Source organism: Lynx canadensis, chromosome B3 (genome assembly GCF_007474595.2).
Source record: "Lynx canadensis isolate LIC74 chromosome B3, mLynCan4.pri.v2, whole genome shotgun sequence".
NCBI classification, from domain to species: Eukaryota; Metazoa; Chordata; class Mammalia; order Carnivora; family Felidae; genus Lynx; species Lynx canadensis.
Window position 1 is genome coordinate 143,060,579 of NC_044308.2, and position 18,250 is coordinate 143,078,828.

The following is an 18,250-nucleotide window of genomic DNA, read 5'->3' on the forward strand; positions in this document are numbered from 1 at the left end:
ACTTTTTTTACTTTGAGAAAGTACTTTCTTTCAAGAAAATTCATTTAAAATTATTCTAATGCTTTGTATGACAAAAATAACTAAGCTATAATTTGTATACTTTTTACCCAATTTTGAATTTAAACTTTCCTAGCACCTGATTGTACTTGAGGGAATTACTGAGTGACGATCACGTACGTGTATATCCGGTACCGTTTGATTGAAGGTGGCCCCTGGAGGCGTTCGGTAATTTATTAGTACATCAGTGCCGTGCTTCAGTATTGGATTTTTAATCCAGAAATGATCACCCTTCTTGTGAATACTGATTCTGGCGGCACAAATGCATGAAAGCCTATTATTGAAATAGATATTTGAGTAAGAAATGAAATCTTCCCTTTACAGAATGTCGTTCATGAGCTAAGGATAACCAATCAGGTCATCTATTTGAACCCACCCATCGAAGAGTGCAGGTACAAGCTGTACCAGGAAATGTTTGCCTGGAAGATGGTTGTGCTGTCTCTGCCCAGGATCCAGAGTCAGAGGTACCAGGTGAGCCTTCCGGGGACTCGCACCACATGGCCTCTGCCCAGGCCTCCCTAGGGCCCTGGGGCGCCACCTCTCCTCCACATCCCTGGACATGGTGCTCTCCATATGTCTTTCAAGACTCCCGACTTGGGACTCTGCATTCTAAGGGAAAGCTAGAGGAAGGCTTATGTGACTTGGCATTTTTCCCCCGTGGCTGCTTTCCCAAATCGTTGCATCTGCAGTTCTGATTTCGGTAGTCTCTCAGAAATTCCCCCCATGAACCCGTCTTTTAATTCCTCTTTCTCCCCACCCCCACTTTTTAATATAGAAGTTTGTAGATACACACAAAAGTAGAGGGAATCTCATGAGTTCACATCAGCCTGCTTTGTTTATCATGTGGCCAATTTAAATTTTTATTCCTTTCCCTCCTCCTTCTCCCCACCAGACTATTTTAAAACAAATCCCGGATATACTCTTTAATAAGAGTATCAATAATAATAATGTGCTTTTGGAGCAAAAGGAAAACTGAAAAGACTGTTTAGTCCCTGGTCTGAGCAACATTACTTCTAAACAAGACTGGTGGTTTTCAAATAAGCAGATTTCCATAACCTGTGTTGTAACAGTCTCTTCTAGAAAGTCTCAGCTTTGAATATAAGCAGCATAGGCTCAGTTCTGAGGTGTTTTTGTGGTAGCAACCCCCCTGTAGACTCAGCCTTGGTGGTGACCAGCTAATCCGAACCGAGCTGTGAACCGTTCCTTTCGCTCTGGAAGTGTGCAGACTGCAGGATATTTTTCGTCAGGTGTGGGTTCACACTGCTGTCCTGTTGTCTCCACACTGAACCAAACAGAAGCCAGCCCCTCTTACGCTGGAGCCCGTGCCCCTGCTCTGTGGCCCAGCTCCCCTTCCCTCTGCTGAGCCTCCTGTCACCCTCTAGCCACCTTACTTCTCAGCTCCCCCTGGTGAAAACACAGAGAACTCGTCTGCACACCTGCTCCGGGTCCAGCCCCTCAGGCATCAGGGTCACAGGCGTTTCCCTGCTGTCATGGCAGGCTCCTCAGCCCTTGAGAAGTGTCAGTGGCAGATGTGACGGTGTGCACCCCACCCCCACCTCCACCGCCCGCTTGATATGCTTGTTCCGCTTGGCTGTCCTGGTTTTCCTCCCACCTCACTGGCCAGTGTCCTCTGTGGCTCTTCCTTGGCTCTCTCTCTTCTGGCTCCTACTGTTTGAGTGCACTCTCCATCCCCAGCACCTGTCTCACCTGGTCCATTGCCGGCCAGATGGGACAACTGGGCTCATACCTCCAGCCCGGCCTTTATCCTGAGCTCTAGACCCATCTCCCCAGCCTGCCCCCCGGGCATCTCCACAAGACTGATGGGTGCGAAAACTGAGTGTGTGTCTGACCCCCTCCCTCAGACTAGCTGCCACCCCCACTCCTTTTCTCTGCCTTCAGCCTGCTCAGGGCCAAGCTGAGGTGTCACCCTTGCCTCCCACTGTTTCCATCTGCAGAATTAACCCTGATCTTCTTTTTCCCACATCCACTGATCCCACTGGTCCAAGGTACCATCATCCCTCACTTGGATTCTTAAAGTTCCCTTCCGACAGGTCTCTGTCTGCCTTTGCCCCCTGCTAAAATCTGTTTTCAACACAGCAGCCAAAGTCTTAGATTTTATGTCAGTCCCAACACTTCTTCCCAGAGCCTGTTGATGGCTTCTCGTGTCACTCCCCATGAAAGCCCATGTCCCATGGCAGAGTGCTGAGCCCCACGTAATATGCTGCTCGTTGCTTCTCTGACTTGAGTGCCAGTATCTCCCTCGCTGGCTCTGTTCGAGACACACTGGCCTCTTGCTCTCTTCACGTTCTAGGCAGGCTCCTGCCCCTGGGCCTTTGCACTTGCTGACCTCCCTGCTCAGAACCCCCAGTAGCAACATACTGACATGGCTCACTCCCTCCCTCTCCTGGTCCTGCTCAGTGAGGCCTTCCCTGACCTTCCCCAACCCCACACTCCCAGCCCTCCTCTTTCCTGCTTTATCTCCATAGTACTTCTCACGTGCTGAGAAGTATCTCTCCTCCCACAGAGTGTAAGCCCATGTGAGCAGAGTTTTTTGTCTGTTTCTTGTACCCACAGCAGGGCCTGGCACATAGCCAGCACTCAGATCATTGAAACGATGCATGTGTCATCGCTTCCATCATCCAAGTCGGTGTAAATATTTGGTCATGGAAATCTCCATTCTTTGGACATTGTCTTTAATGTTCTGCTCTCAGATGAGATAGGTCTCAAAGTGGATTTTCTAACTTGTGCTTGATCTGATGTCCCTTCACTGGGTGATGAGTTGAGGAGGCCTCTGATTTCTTGTGGCTGGGGTAAGCAGATGTTCCAAATGCCATTTGTGTGGCGGGCTCTTCCTTCGGTTCGTTTGAATTCAGTGAAAGGTGGCTCTGAGATGAACATCTTTGTACAGACTGCTTGTGTTTCTTCTGGTTCTGCTTGCTTAGGTGGGTGTTCATTACGAATTGACTGAAGAAGAGAAATTCTACCGGAATGCTTTAACGCGGATGCCTGATGGCCCCGTTGCCCTGGAAGAGTCCTACTCTGCGGTCATGGGCATCGTGACTGAGGTCGAGCAGTATGTCAAGGTGAGAAGCTCCCCGTCTCGTTGAAATACATTGTGGAGTGTGTTTGGACATAGTGAATATGAGGTCTGATGAACACGGGAGCCGAAATTTATGTAATGTGTGTCTAATATGATGTAATTGATGACACTTGCTTATTTTAAAGCAGCCAGTGAATGGTAGGACAGATCTTACAGAATATTAACTATTATTTTAGACAGCAGTAAATGTTATTCCTTTTTAATATAAAAATTCGGAGAATTTGAAGTGAATTTTTCTGACAGTATTGACGACAAGTGAGACGTGAACCTAATGCGTGTGAACATTCTGTAAGAGGCCCAGCTGTGCTATTTGACCCTCCCGTCCACCTGCAGGTCTGGCTTCAGTACCAGTGCCTGTGGGACATGCAAGCCGAAAACATCTACAACAGACTCGGAGAAGATCTCAACAAATGGCAGGCTCTCCTGGTGCAAATACGGAAGGCCCGAGGAACTTTTGACAATGCGGAAACCAAGAAGGAGTTTGGGCCAGTCGTCATAGATTACGGCAAGGTGAGCTCCGCCCCCCCCGGGGCAGGGGGTGGAGGTCGCTGTCAAGGCAGCCTCTGTGGGTGACGAGGACGCGTGGGAGCATAAACACCCCGGCGCGAGGGACTGACGATCTGCTGTCCTGGGCTCGTCCACCCACAGGTGCAGTCCAAGGTGAACTTGAAGTACGACTCTTGGCATAAGGAGGTTCTCAGCAAATTTGGGCAGATGCTCGGGTCAAACATGACAGAATTCCATTCCCAGATCTCGAAGGTGAGGAGGCGGGATCCTGGCCGTGTCGCGAGTCTGCCGGCAAACCCTCGGCTCCGTGTTGAGTTCCTGTGCTCTCTCCACACAGTCACGGCAGGAGTTGGAGCAGCACTCGGTGGACACGGCCAGCACCTCGGACGCAGTGACCTTCATCACCTACGTGCAGTCCTTGAAACGAAAGATAAAACAGTTTGAGAAACAAGTTGAGGTGAGCTCCGTTGAACAGTTAAAATTCTCATCGTCACCTCGTGAGGCACGGTATCAGAAATTAGGTGCCTACGGGCCACCACCATCTCCCTGACAGCCACCTGATGGGCTGCTTGAGGGCAGGCACTGGCATCCTGGGGATCCGCGTTTTAAACAGCTCTCGAGGTTTGAGGTCCACTGTGTTTTGTTTGCCTTTTAAAATCTTTTACTTTAGTGGTTGTTCTTCGAGTCCTCAAACTTGCATTCTGTTTATAATTTGGAAGGAGGGGGTGAACCACAGCCCAGCGTGCCTTCGATCCTGTCCGGGCCCCCCGGCTGCAGCAGGCGGGCCTGGGCCCCGCTGCTCCCTGAGCGCCGTGCTCTCAGCGTGGAAGGTTTCTGGAGAAGAGCAGACGTTGTTGTGTGTTCTGTAGCCACACGCTGTCTTCCCTTCACGTGGGAGTCTGACGACAGTCTCTGTGATTCGAGAACTAAAACCACCTGTGTTCTGACTCGCGCAGCTCTACCGCAATGGCCAGCGCCTGCTGGAGAAGCAGAGGTTCCAGTTCCCGCCCTCCTGGCTCTACATCGACAACATAGAGGGTGAGTGGGGGGCCTTCAACGACATCATGCGGCGGAAGGACTCTGCCATTCAGCAGCAGGTGGCAAACCTGCAGATGAAGATCGTGCAGGAGGACCGGGCCGTGGAGAGCCGCACCACCGACCTGCTGACAGACTGGGAGAAGACCAAGCCTGTCACGGTGAGTCCCGCCAGCGTCACAGTTTGCCCTGAGCCCACAGCGTGATTCGGTGTCTTTTCGCCCAAACTTAAAAAGGCTTTGCTGTGGATTAGCTTTCCCACTAATGAGGACTTCTCCTTTTTGTAACTAAAACTTGCACGTGGTCTCTTTGAAAAGTGAAAGCCAACGGAGATCTCTTCTTACCCAGAAACCCCTCATGACGAGCATGTAAATCATGAGGTGGTTTTAAAAAAGTTTTTTGTTCCTAAGCTATCCTTTTATTGAGCACTAACTGTTGTGTGCAGTGGGGATGGAGCAGTGAACAGGAAGGACAGGAGCCCCCGTCCCCATGGAGTCACATTCCAGTGGGAGACGCAGGGAGAAACCAGCAAGGAAAACGCGTGTTCGAGTCAGGTGGTGCGAGGTGCCGTGGGGAAGGGCGAGAGCTGGGAGAGAGAGCGGTGTTGGGTGTGCTGCCGGGAGGGGAAGGGGTGGGGGGTGGTAAGACCTGAGGGAGGGAGGGCAGATGGTGAGGGAGGACTTCCGGCAGAGGTGACGTCGAGTGCGAGGCTCGAGCAAGTACATAACAGCATACCTGGTTTTCCAGGGCAGAATTCAGTGTCATTTATTTATACGTAGAAACATAGGCAGGAAAGAGAAGGGGGAAGGTGGTCATGGGACTTTGAATGTCAATCTGGTTTTCTAGTTTGGATGTCACTGATCCACACCAGGGCTGGTGACAGGTCTAGCCTCCCACCATCTACTCCGTAGAGCTCTGTGCTGCCTCAGCCCTGGCTGTGATGCTGCATCCAAAGGTCCTGTTTTGTGTTCAGTTTTGGTTCAAGGGCCTGTGTTTTGTTTGTTTGTTTGTTTTTTTACATGAGTCTTGTACTTGTTTTATTATTTTTTTTAATATAATTTATCGTCAAATTGGTTTCCATACAACACCCAGTGCTCATCCCAACAGGTGCCCTCCTCAATGCCCATCACCCACTTTCCCCTCTCCCCCAACCCCCCATCAACGCTGTTTGTTTTCAGTATTTAAGAATCTCTTATGGTTTGCCTCCCTCCCTCTCTGTAACTTTTTTTTCCCCCTCCCCTCCCCCATGGTCTTCTGTTACGTTTCTCAAGATCTACGTATGAGTGAAAACATAAGGTATCTGTCTTTCTCTGTATGACTTATTTCACTTAGCATAATACTCTCTAGTTCCATCCATGTTGCTGCAAATGGCCATATTTCATTCTTTCTCATTGCCAAGTAGTATTCCATGATATATATAAACCACATCTTCTTTATCCATTCGTCAGTTGATGGACATTTAGGCTCTTTCCATAATTAGGCTATTGTTGAAAGTGCTGCTATAAACATTGGGATACACGTGCCCCTATGAATCAGCACTCCTGTATCCCTTGGGTAAATTCCTAGTAGTGCTATTGCTGGGTCGTAGGGTAGTTTTATTTTTAACTTTTTGAGGAACCTCCACACTGTTTTCCAGAGCAGCTGCCCCAGTTTGCATTCCCACCCAACAGTGCAGGAGGGTTCCCGTTTCTCCACATCCTCTCCAGCATCTATAGTCTCCTGATTTGTTCATTTTAGCCACTCTGACCGGTATGAGGTGGTATCTCAGCGTGGTTTTGATTTGTATTTCCCTGATGAGGAGTGACATTGAGCATCTTTTCATGTGTCTGTTTGCTATCTGGATGTCTTCTTTGGACAAGTGTCTCCATGTCTTCTGCCCATTTCTTCACTGGATTATTTGTTTTTCAGGTGTGGAGTTTGGTGAGTTCTTTATAGATTTTGGATACTAGGCCTTTATCTGATATATCATTTGCAAATATCTTTTCCAATTCTGTCGATTGCCTTTTAGTTTTGTTGATTGTTTCCTTTGCAGTGCAGAAGCTTTTTATCTTGATGAGGTCCCAGTAGTTCATTTTTGCCTTTAATTCCCTTGCCTTTGGAGATGTGTCAAGTGAGAAATTGCTACGACTGAGGTCAAAGAAGTTGTTGCCAGCTTTCTCCTCTAGGGTTTTGATGGTTTCCTGTCTCACATTCAGGTCCTTCATCCATTTTGAGTTTATTTTTGTGTATGGTGTAAGAAAGTGGTCTGGTTTCATTCTTCCACATGTTGCTGTCCAGTTCTCCCAGCACCATTTGCTAAAGAGACTCTCTTTTTTCCATTGGATGCCCTTTCCTGCTTTGTCAAAGATTAGTTGGCCAGATTAGTGGGTCCAATTCTGGGTTCTCTATTCTATTCCATTGGTCTACGTGTCTGTGTTTGTGCCAATACCATGCTGTCTTGATGATTACAGCTTTGTAGTAGAGGCTAAAGTCTGAGATTGTGATGCCTCCTGCTTTGGTTTTTTCTTCAAATATTACTTTGGCTATTCGGGGTCTTTTGTGGCTCCATACAAATTTTAGGATTGTTGTTCTAGCTTTGAGAAGAATGCTGGTGCAGTTTTGATTGGGATTGCTTTGAATGTGTAGATAGCTTTGGGTAGTATTGACATTTTAACAATATTCTTCCAATCCATGAGCACAGAATGTTTCTCCATTTCTTTGTGTCTTCTTCAGTTTCCTTCATAAGCTTTCTATAGTTTTCAGCATGCAGATCTTTTACATCTTTGGTTAGGTTTCCTCCTAGGCATTTTATGGTTCTTGGTGCAATTGTGAATGGGATCAGTTTCTTTATTTTTCTGTTGCTTCATCATTGGTGTATAAGAATGCAACCAATTTCTGTACATTGATTTTGTACCCTACGACTTTGCTGAATTCATGTGTCCGTCCTAACAGACTGTTGGTGGAGTCTGTCAGATTTTCCGTGTAGAGTATCATGTCATCTGGGAAAAGTGCAAGTTTGACTTCGTCTTTGCCAATTTTGATGCCTTTGATTTCGCTTTGTTGTCTGATTGCTGATGCTAGGGCTTCCAACACTATGTTGAACAACAGTGGTGAGAGTGGACATCCCTGTCATGTTCCTGATTTCAGAGGGAAAGTTCTGTTTTTCCCCATTGAAGATGATATTAGCTGTGGGCTTTTCTTAAGTGGCTTTTATGATGTTTAAGTATGTTCCTTCTATCCCTCCTTTCTTGAGGGTTTTTATCAAGAAAGGATGCTGTATTTTGTCAAATGCTTTTTCTGCATCTATTGACAGGATCATATGGTTCTTTTCTTTCATTAACGTGATGTATCACGTTGATTGATTTGCAAATATTGAACCAGCCCTGCAGTCCAGGAATGAGTCTCACTTGATCATGGTGAATAATTCTTTTTATATGCTGTTGAATTCAATTTGCTAGTATCTTGTTGAGAATTTTTGCATCCATATTCATCAGGGATATTGGCCTGTAGTTCTCTTTTTCTGCTGGGTCTCTGTCTGGTTTCGGAATCAAAGTAAATCTGGCTTCATAGAATGAGTCTGGAAGTTTTCCTTCCCTTTCTGTTTTTTGGAACAGCTTGAGAAGGATAGGTAATATCTCTGCTTTAAATGTCTGGTAGAATTCCCCAGGGAAGCCTGCTGGTCCTGGAGTCTTATTTGTTGGGAGATTTTTGATAACTGATTGAATGTCTTCCCTACTTATGGGTGTGTTCAAATTTTCTATTTCTTCCCGTTTGAGTTTTGGTAGTGTATGGGTGTTTGCGAATTTGTCCATTTCTTCCAGGTTGTCCAGTTTGTTGGTGTATAATTTTTCATAGTATTCCCTGATAATTGCTTGTATTTCTGAGGGATTGGTTGTGATAAATCCATTTTCATTCGTGATTTTGTCTATTTGAGTCATCTCCCTTTTTGAGAAGCCTGGCTAGAGGTTTGTCAATTTTATTTTTTCAAAAAACCAACTCTTGGTTTCATCAGTCTATTCTACTGTTTTTGGATTCTATGTTATTTATTTCTGCTCTGCTCTTTATTATTTTTCCTTCTGCTGGGTTTGGGGTGTCTTTGCTGTTCTGCTTCTGGTTCCTTTAGGTGTGCTGTTAGATTTTGTATTGGGGATTTTTCTTGTTTCTTGAGATAGGCCTGGATTGCAATGTATTTTCCTCTCAGGACTGCCTTCGCTGCATCCCAAAGCATTTGGGTTGTTGTATTTTCATTTTCATTTGTTTCCATATATTTTTTAAATTTTTTCTCTAATTGCCTGGTTGACCCATTCATTCTTGAGTAGGATGTTCTTTTACCTCCATGCTTTCAGAGGTTTTCCAGACTTTTTCCTGTGGTTGCTTTCAAGTTTCATAGCACTGTGATCTGAAAGTGTGTATGGTACAATCTCAATTCTTTTATATTTTTGAGGGCTGTTTTATGACCCAGTGTATGATCTATCTTGGAGAATGTTCCATGTGCACAGGAGAAGAAAGTATATTCTGCTGCTTTGGGATGTAGAGTTCTAAATATATCTGTCAAGTCCATCTGGTCCAATGTATCGTTCAGGGCCATTGTTTCTTTACTGGTTCTCTGTCTAGATGATGTGTCCATTGTTGTAAGTGGAGTATTAAAGTCCCCTGCAATTACCACGTTCTTATCAATAAGGTTGCTTATGTTTGTGATTGTTTTACATATTTGGGGGCTCCCATATTCGGCGCATAGACATTTACAATTATTAGCTCTTCCTGATGGATAGACTGTGTAATTATTATATAATGCCCTTCTTCATCTCTTGTTACAGCCTTTAATTGAAAGTCTAGTTTGTTGCTTTCTTTTGACTTCCAGTAGCATGATAGATAGTTCTCCATCCCCTCACTTTCAATCTGAAGGTGTCCTCAGGTCTAAAATGAGTCTCTTGTAGGCAGCAAATAGATGGGTCTTGTTTTTTTTATCCATTCTGATACCCTATGTCTTTTGATTGGAGCATTTAGTGCATTTACATTCAGTGTTGTTATTGAAAGATATGGGTTTAGAGTCATCATGTTATCTGTAGGTTTCATGCTTGTAGTGATGTCTCTGGTACTTTGTGGTCCTTGCAACATTTCACTCATAGAGTCCCTCTTAGGATCTCTTGTGGGCCTGGCTTAGTGGTGATGAATTCCTTCAGTTTTTGTTTGTTTGGGAAGACCTTTATCTCTCCTTCTATCCTGAGACCGACTTGGTGGATAAAGTATTCTTGGCTGCATATTTTTCCTGTTCATCACATTGAAGATTTCGTGCCATTCCTGTCTGGCCTGCCAAGTTTCAGTAGATAGGTCTGCTACTACCCTTATGTGTCTATTTTTGTGTGTTAAGGCCCGTTTATCCCTAGCTGCTCTCAGAATTCTCTCTTTATCCTTGTATTTTGCCAGTTTCACTATATGTCGTGCAGAAGTTCGATTCAAGTTACATCTGAAGGGAGTTCTCTGTGCCTCTTGGATTTCAATGCCTGTTTCCATTCTCCAGATTGGGGAAGTTCTCTGCTATGATTTGTTTAAGTACATCTTGAGCGCCTTTCTCTCTCTTCTTCTGGAATTCCTATGATACGGATATTGTTCCGTTTGATTGAATCACTTAGTTCTCTAATTCTCCCCTCATGATCCTGGATTTTTTTTATCTTTTTCTCAGCTTCCTCTTTTCCCATAATTTTGTCTTCTAATTCACCTATTCTCTTCTCTGTCTCTTCAGTCCACAGTGTGACCACCTCCATTTTATTTTGCACCTCATTTATAGCATTTTTTTTAAATTCATCATGACTATTTTTTAGTCCCTTGATCTCTGCAGCAGTAGATTCTCTGTCTTTTATGTTTTTTTCAAGCCCAGCAATTAATTTTATGCCTGTTATTCTAAATTCTTGTTCAGTTATGTTGCTTCTATCTGTTTTGACCAATTCTTTAGCTGTCACTTCTTTCTGGAATTTCTTTTGAGGAGAATTCTTCCGTTTTGTCATTTTGGCTAGTTTTCTGTCCCTTATGAGTTTTAAAAGCTTGTTTTGTGCTCTGCACCTGTGAGCACTACAATACTAAAGTCATACACTGTCCAGGGCCTGGAAGGGCTCCTGTTTTAAGGAGATCTTCTCTGTCACTAATCCTGGCACTGTAGCTCAGGCAGAATGCTAGCTTCGGCAGGGGAGTGAGTATTGATCAACAGGCGAGATTCTGATCACCAAAATTTGAATATGTTTTCTTGCCATTTTTTGCTAGTAATGTGTTCTAGTTTAAATTTTCGATGATATTTTATATAGTCATTCTCAAGTTATTAAAATTAAGAGTAAGCCAATAGTACTTTAATGGTCAACTGGAGGCCATTTCCCTGAGGACTACTTGAGTTCTCATTCTTGTCTACGGAACTGATGTAACAGCTGTGTGCCTCGGGAGTGCGTGGCCAGCAGCCTCCCGAGAGCCATGTCCCCTCGGGTCGGGAGCGTCCTGCTCCAGGTCCCAGTCTGTCCTGACTCCTCTCTTCCCGTCTCCCAAGGCACTCAGTGAGACAGTGACTAAACGGAGAAGTGCTCCACCTTTCTCCTTCATACCTTTATTGACGTCAAACATGGAAGTAGAAGTTAACACTCAGTGATGTACATGAACTGTAAGTGTACATCTTGCTGAAGATTTACATGTGTGGACACGTTCAGGGAATCACAGATTTCCAGACTCCCAGCAGGTGCTTTCCACCATTTCAGAGCCAAAGCATGCACCTGTCCTGGGACCTCGCCCTGCAATTGTGCACTTTGACTGCTTTCAGGGCAATCTCCGCCCAGAGGAGGCGCTTCAGGCTCTTACCATATACGAAGGAAAGTTCGGCAGGCTGAAGGACGACCGGGAGAAGTGTGCGAAGGCCAAGGAGGCGCTGGAGTTGACCGACACCGGGCTGCTCAGCGGCAGTGAAGAGCGCGTCCAGGTGCGGACCGCGGGGGTGGGGCTCCTCATCCTGAGTCTGCCCTTGACCAGGGCCGCGTCAGGGGCTCTGCCATAGCCGCGGTGGTTTCTGCATCCATGGTCTCACTGTTCTACTGTCGTGATTTCAGGTGGCCTTAGAAGAACTGCAGGACCTCAAAGGCGTTTGGTCGGAACTTTCCAAGGTCTGGGAGCAGATTGATCAGATGAAGGAGCAGCCGTGGGTTTCCGTCCAGCCTCGAAAGGTACACCTAAAGGAGATGTGGTGTGTGCCCTCATATGCTGACGGTCGTAGACCACTCAGGAGCTTCGCAGGCAGGGAACTGTATTGTGCATCCTCAGAATGTCACATGATGGTCATTTAGGATTTATCTGGACTGATGTAAAATTTGTTTGGAAACCATTTTTTTTTTTTTTAAGTTTTGTTTTTATTTTTGAGAAAGATACAAAGAATGAGTGGGGGAGGGACAGAGAGAGAAGGAGGAAGAATTCCAAGCAGGCTCTACCCTGTCAGCTCCACCCGATGCGGGGCTCGAACTCACGAACTGTGAGATCATGACCTGAGCCACAGTCAGAGTCACACTTCATTTCCTGAGCCACCCAGGCACCCCCAGAAAACATTTTTAAGATATTTCCCCATTTAAAGAAATGTTGGCAAACTGAATATCATTTTGTGTTCCTCTTGACAGCTTCGACAAAATTTAGATGGCCTCCTGAACCAGCTGAAAAACTTCCCTGCCCGATTACGGCAGTACGCATCCTATGAGTTTGTCCAGAGGCTTCTGAAAGGCTACCTGAAGGTAGTGGTTCGGTGCTGGGGTCGTGGGTGTCTGTTAGGAACACAGCTGCACGGTAACCTTGCTTACTCTCTCTGCAGATAAACATGCTGGTGATTGAACTGAAGTCCGAAGCACTCAAAGATCGCCATTGGAAGCAGCTGATGAAAAGACTTCATGTCAACTGGGTCGTTTCTGAGCTAACCCTTGGCCAAATCTGGGATGTTGACTTGCAGAAAAATGAAGCTATTGTCAAGGATGTGCTGCTTGTGGCACAAGGGGAGATGGCTTTGGAAGAATTTTTGAAGCAGGTGAGTAAATAGACTGATAGCCCCATTTATGTCACATTTCAGGCTGTGAAGTCAGTTTGAGCTGTGTAAAAACAAGAGCTTCATCTGCGGTCCTTTTGTCCCCATAGCACTTGGTTGCTTGTATACCTGGCAAACACCCACATACTAATAAGGTGCCCCTTTTTGGTTTTAATACAGATAAGAGAAGTATGGAATACTTACGAGTTAGACTTGGTTAACTATCAGAACAAGTGTCGCTTGATCCGAGGTTGGGATGACCTCTTCAACAAGGTCAAAGAGCACATCAACAGTGTCTCCGCCATGAAGCTCTCTCCGTACTACAAGGTACCCTTGTTGGGCAGGCTTTCCCCTCTCTGATCGGGCTTTCCCCTGCACTTTCTCTGTAATACTTTTGACTGGCAGTTACCAGAAGCCTGTTTTTTAAAGCGTGAGTCAAATAACTTGACATAACCTGCAGTTTTTTTACTAAGTTTTGGCATATCTATGAGTGAATCGCTTAGCAGCTGGGCTCTGCTTCCCATCTGCCTACTAGGTTTTCGAAGAGGATGCCCTGAGCTGGGAAGATAAGCTGAATCGGATCATGGCTCTCTTTGACGTGTGGATTGACGTGCAGAGGCGGTGGGTGTACCTGGAAGGCATCTTCACGGGCAGCGCGGATATCAAGCACCTGCTGCCGGTGGAGACCCAGCGGTTCCAGAGGTATGGCCTCTAGCCTGGGTGCAAAGCAGCTGAGGGGTAGGTGTGACTGGTGACCCTTCTTCACGTAAAGGCTAACGATACTTTTGATTTGATTCGTAGTATCAGCACGGAGTTTTTGGCTCTGATGAAAAAGGTATCCAAGTCTCCCCTTGTAATGGATGTTCTGAATATCCAGGGGGTACAGAGGTCTCTGGAGAGACTGGCAGACCTGCTAGGAAAGATCCAGAAAGCATTGGGAGAATACCTGGAAAGAGAGCGATCCTCTTTCCCCAGGTAAGATGATTGCTTTGACTTGCGCTGAAGTCGAGTCCAAGTTCAGGAGCCTCCCCTCTCCCCTGTGGGTCTGTGTGTTAGTCACTTTGACATCAGAAGTTTTGTTACTAGTAACAAAATGAATGTTACTCCCTTTCCGCGCATTTATTCCTTTTTTAAAAAAAATGTTTATTTTAGAGCATGTGTGTGTGAGAGTGAAAGGGCGGGGGGAGGAGCAGAGAGAGAGATGGAGACACAGAATCTGAAGCAGGCTCCAGGCTCTGAACTGCCAGCACGGAGCCCCACGCGGGGCTCGGACACAACGGACTGAGTCACCCGGGCGCCCGTATTCCTAATTATAATGTTAAATAATTCCTCACTTTCTGTCTTGTGTTTATTAAGCTTCATTGAAACTATTATCCACCCTTCTAGGCAGCTTGCATCTCTTAAAAGTTTAGCTCTGATTGTTTTCCAAACGGCATTTCTTCCTCTCTGAATAGTTTGCTTACTGTAAATTGAACAGGCTTTTATTTATTTTGTTTGTTTTGAGAGAGAGAGAGAGAGAGAGAGAGAGAGAGAGAGCAAGGAAAGGAAACAGAATCCCAAGCAGGTTCCTTGCTGTCAGCCCGGAGCCCGATGGAGGGCTCAGTATTACGAATGGTGAGATCATGACCTGAGCCAAAATCAAGAGCAGATACTCAAGCTACCTAGGTGCCCCTTGAACAGGCTTTAAAAAAATACGTTCATGAAGAAAGATGAATGGCATGAAGTGCATGGAATCCCTCTTCAGTAGCTCGTTCAACAAACGTGTGTCCTTTGCTGAGGGCTGGAGGAAACTCGGATGTGACCTAGTTTAGATTGGAGATTGTCCATCGGCATCCAAGTCTAGTTTCCCTTCCTGCAATTTGAAGTTCCACTTTGATTCACCTTATTTGTGTGTGTGTGACATTTTACAACTTGAATGCTATTTTAATTTTAGGTTCTATTTTGTGGGTGATGAAGATTTGCTTGAAATCATTGGAAACAGTAAGAATGTGGCTAAGTTACAGAAACATTTCAAGAAAATGTTTGCTGGCGTTTCGAGCATCATCCTAAACGAGGATAACTCTGTCGTCTTGGGCATTTCCTCCCGTGAAGGAGAGGAGGTAGTGAAGTTTACGATTGTAACTTAGAATGCTTCTCTCCTGCCTCTGTACATCTTAATTCTTGTATCACATGTATTTTAGGTTATGTTTAAAACTCCTGTGTCGATTACTGAACATCCCAAAATCAACGAGTGGCTCACGCTGGTAGAAAAGGAGATGAGAGTCACACTGGCTAAACTTCTGGCTGAGTCTGTTACAGAAGTTGAGATTTTTGGTAAAGCAACTTCGATTGACCCAAATACCTACATCACTTGGATTGATAAGTACCAGGTAACGTGTAGTAGAAGCGGGCCAGCGGAGAGGCGGATGCACCGGCTGGTCTCCAAAACGATCCTTTGGGTCTCGTGTCTCCTGTCTTCCAGGCCCAGCTTGTGGTTTTGTCAGCCCAGATAGCCTGGTCTGAAAACGTGGAGACGGCTCTGAGCAGCATCGGCGGAAGCGGTGACGCGGCACCCTTGCACTCCGTGCTGAGCAACGTGGAGGTCACCCTCAACGTGTTGGCCGACTCGGTCCTCATGGAGCAGCCACCGCTGCGGAGGCGGAAGCTGGAGCACTTGGTTAGTCCCGCGCCTGCCTGACTCACTCCTCACCGGTTAGGCCCTGCCTTCAGTGCAGGCAGTCAGCGGAGATCACGCCTGGGAGCACTCTTACTGGTGGTAGGGAGAGAAGGAGGTGGTGCATTTGTGAGCTCTCTGGTGTGGGTATCGCTCTGTTCTGTTGAAAGGTAGCCTTGGGGGAGCGGGGGAGTTATGTGTACACATCCTGGGGAAGGGGAGGCGGGGAGCCTTGACCAGGATTTTTGCCTTTGCTTGTCAGCCCCTTCCCAGAGAGGCGCCCGGGTGTGCCTGCACCGGTGTTGCGCCCAGCCTGCAGGGGACAGACTGGGGACAGAGACAGCTGTTCTCCTGACACATTTCGTGCTAGTTAGGTCTTCGCTTGACGTTGGGTGTTCTTGTTTGTTGGTGGTTTGGTTTTGCTGCAGCTCTTGATTCTGTGTAATTTCATTGTGGGAATGACAGTGCTGTTTTTGGAAGGGAATTTGGATTTGGAATATTCACTGAAAGCTATTGCAACTGGATCTTGAATCTCAAAAGTCTGCTAAATGATCACGTGCCCAGGAAATGCAGTGTCCTGGCACTACTCCAGCTTATGACAAAGTCTTAATAAGTGACTCTGTGTTCAGATTACAGAGTTGGTTCACCAGAGGGACGTTACACGCTCCTTGATCAAAAGCAAGATTGACAACGCCAAATCTTTCGAATGGCTCAGCCAGATGCGCTTTTACTTCGACCCTAAGCAAACCGATGTGCTACAGCAGTTGTCGATCCAAATGGCAAATGCCAAATTTAACTATGGCTTTGAGTACCTGGGTGTTCAGGACAAGCTGGTCCAGACCCCCCTCACCGACCGCTGCTATTTGACCATGACACAAGCCTTGGAGGCCAGGCTGGGGGGGTCCCCTTTCGGTAAGTTACTCCACAGACCTGGACAGATGGAGAGAGTAAATGCAATTTGTAAAGATTAAATCAACGATTTTAAATACATTTCTTAATTACGTAGCTCATACATTCTAGAACCTCAGATTTGTCTGCAGTTGTTACATGTCCTTTGATTTTGTGAACAAGCTGGGTAAGGCTAACGATACCTCCCTGTGGACTCAAGTACTCAGTCACTCTTCTTCAAACAATAGGGCCGGCCGGGACTGGGAAGACAGAGTCCGTCAAAGCTCTTGGCCATCAGCTTGGACGCTTTGTTTTGGTCTTCAACTGCGATGAAACCTTTGATTTCCAGGTGAGAAGATTTCTGAGTCCACCTAAAATCTAACGGCCTGAGAGGTCAGCTGGGGAGTACCACGCCTGGACCCCTCTCAGGGCTCCTGGCCTCACGGCTTGGCACGGCCCGTCTGGCCTTCTGAGTCCCAGGGATGGTGTGGTTTTGAGTGGGGTGTCCGACATACCTGCTTTGGTGTTGACTTGAGCTGCATTGTTTCCGGAAGAGACGTTTAGTGCCGATGTGTGGGAATAAGTAACTATGATGGAAAAGATTTTTTTAATCAACAAAAAGGGGCAGAATAAAAACAGCTCTATCTTTGGAATCGGCACAGGAGGAGAAAAGGTGTGATGCCCTACGTCTGTACACAGACAATCGCCATTGTTAGTGAAGCACTTCTGTGTGCAGGCCCCGCACCTCCCGTGGGAACCTGATGTCACGCTCACAGCCACCCGGGGGGGCGGTGGTAGCCCAAGGTCCCTCCGGATCAGGGCCGTGGAGCCCGCCCGAAGCAGGTGGTTTGAGCTCCTGTCTTTGTTCGGTTTCAGGCGATGGGACGCATCTTTGTGGGGCTCTGCCAGGTGGGTGCGTGGGGCTGCTTTGACGAGTTCAACCGCCTGGAGGAGCGGATGCTGTCAGCCGTGTCGCAGCAGGTGCAGTGCATTCAGGAAGCGCTGCGCGAGCACTCCAACCCCAACTGCGATAAGAGTGAGACTTCCCTTTTCCTCTGCACGTTACTTAGCGGCTGTGGAAGGAGAGTCCATGGGGGCTGGGTCACACCTCTGTGATTAGAAACGAGTGAGAGTTTCACTTCGCTCCCAGGACTCACTGTTGCAGGCAGGGCGGCGGGGCCCGGGATAACACTGCACGAGCAGTTTGCATTCTCCGGACCAGAGCGGCCCAAAGCCCTAGCTGTCCTTCCCCTGGTGAGCGAGAGTCCCTGTGCTCCGTCCCTCACTGTCCGCCCGCACTGAGTGTTGGGCCGGTGAGGGCTGTCCCTGCTCCCCCTGCACGCCCACAGAGCCAGCCTTGCTGCCGCCTGTTGGCAGAGTGTTGTCACAGGGAGCTTTAGGAACACGCCCTCTGTCACCATAGGATGACCTTCTGAGAGGCTTGAGGACTGCTTCCCCTGCCTCGGGCCACATGAAGCCGGGCATGCCCGGTGGAGGCAGGGTGCGTGCTGGAGGAAGCGATGACACCTGTGGCGGACAGGGCACATGCTGTTAATTTGCGCGGTCACTTTTGTTCCGCAATAATAGGAACTTGTCTTCGCAAAGGCCCTGTAGGCCTCCTCAGTGGAAAAGGAGTGTCTGAGAAAGCACAGTGGAAAGGAGTGTCTGAGCACCTGTGTGCTCAGTGTTCTCTCCAAGGAATAAAGTTCAGCTGTGGGTGGTGGTGGTTTTGGTCAGTCCCCCGAAAGGGCAGTCTTCATGATCATAGCCAGTCAGCTGTGTGGCATGGATATGTTTTTATATCTGCACCTACCATTGCGCCGCATTTCTATCCCTGCGTTGATCTTGTAACACACAGTAACGCACGACAGAATATGCGCTCCCCACCCCTGGTGACATGTCCCACGTTCCCAGACCTCTCGTGTAGGTGAGGTGTATGAAGGTGGCCGACGTGCTGGTAGGAGGGCCAGAGAGGGGCTCCCCTGCGGTCCCGGCC

General features: G+C 47.1%; 1 protein-coding gene across 1 annotated transcript in view; it reads left to right on the forward strand.

Moving 5' to 3' along the window:
- Positions 1-18,250, forward strand: part of DYNC1H1 (dynein cytoplasmic 1 heavy chain 1) — a 76,965-nt gene that overhangs the window by 27,542 nt on the left and 31,173 nt on the right. The window contains exons 11-29 of the mRNA XM_030319994.1: positions 382-528; positions 3,000-3,140; positions 3,491-3,667; positions 3,806-3,916; positions 4,002-4,121; positions 4,621-4,860; positions 11,478-11,633; positions 11,761-11,874; positions 12,319-12,429; positions 12,507-12,716; positions 12,894-13,040; positions 13,249-13,415; positions 13,515-13,688; positions 14,647-14,812; positions 14,894-15,082; positions 15,175-15,369; positions 15,996-16,278; positions 16,503-16,603; positions 17,131-17,290. Of these exons, the coding sequence (XP_030175854.1) occupies positions 382-528; positions 3,000-3,140; positions 3,491-3,667; positions 3,806-3,916; positions 4,002-4,121; positions 4,621-4,860; positions 11,478-11,633; positions 11,761-11,874; positions 12,319-12,429; positions 12,507-12,716; positions 12,894-13,040; positions 13,249-13,415; positions 13,515-13,688; positions 14,647-14,812; positions 14,894-15,082; positions 15,175-15,369; positions 15,996-16,278; positions 16,503-16,603; positions 17,131-17,290 (3,109 nt within the window). The remainder of the gene's footprint in view (positions 1-381; positions 529-2,999; positions 3,141-3,490; positions 3,668-3,805; positions 3,917-4,001; positions 4,122-4,620; positions 4,861-11,477; positions 11,634-11,760; positions 11,875-12,318; positions 12,430-12,506; positions 12,717-12,893; positions 13,041-13,248; positions 13,416-13,514; positions 13,689-14,646; positions 14,813-14,893; positions 15,083-15,174; positions 15,370-15,995; positions 16,279-16,502; positions 16,604-17,130; positions 17,291-18,250) is intronic.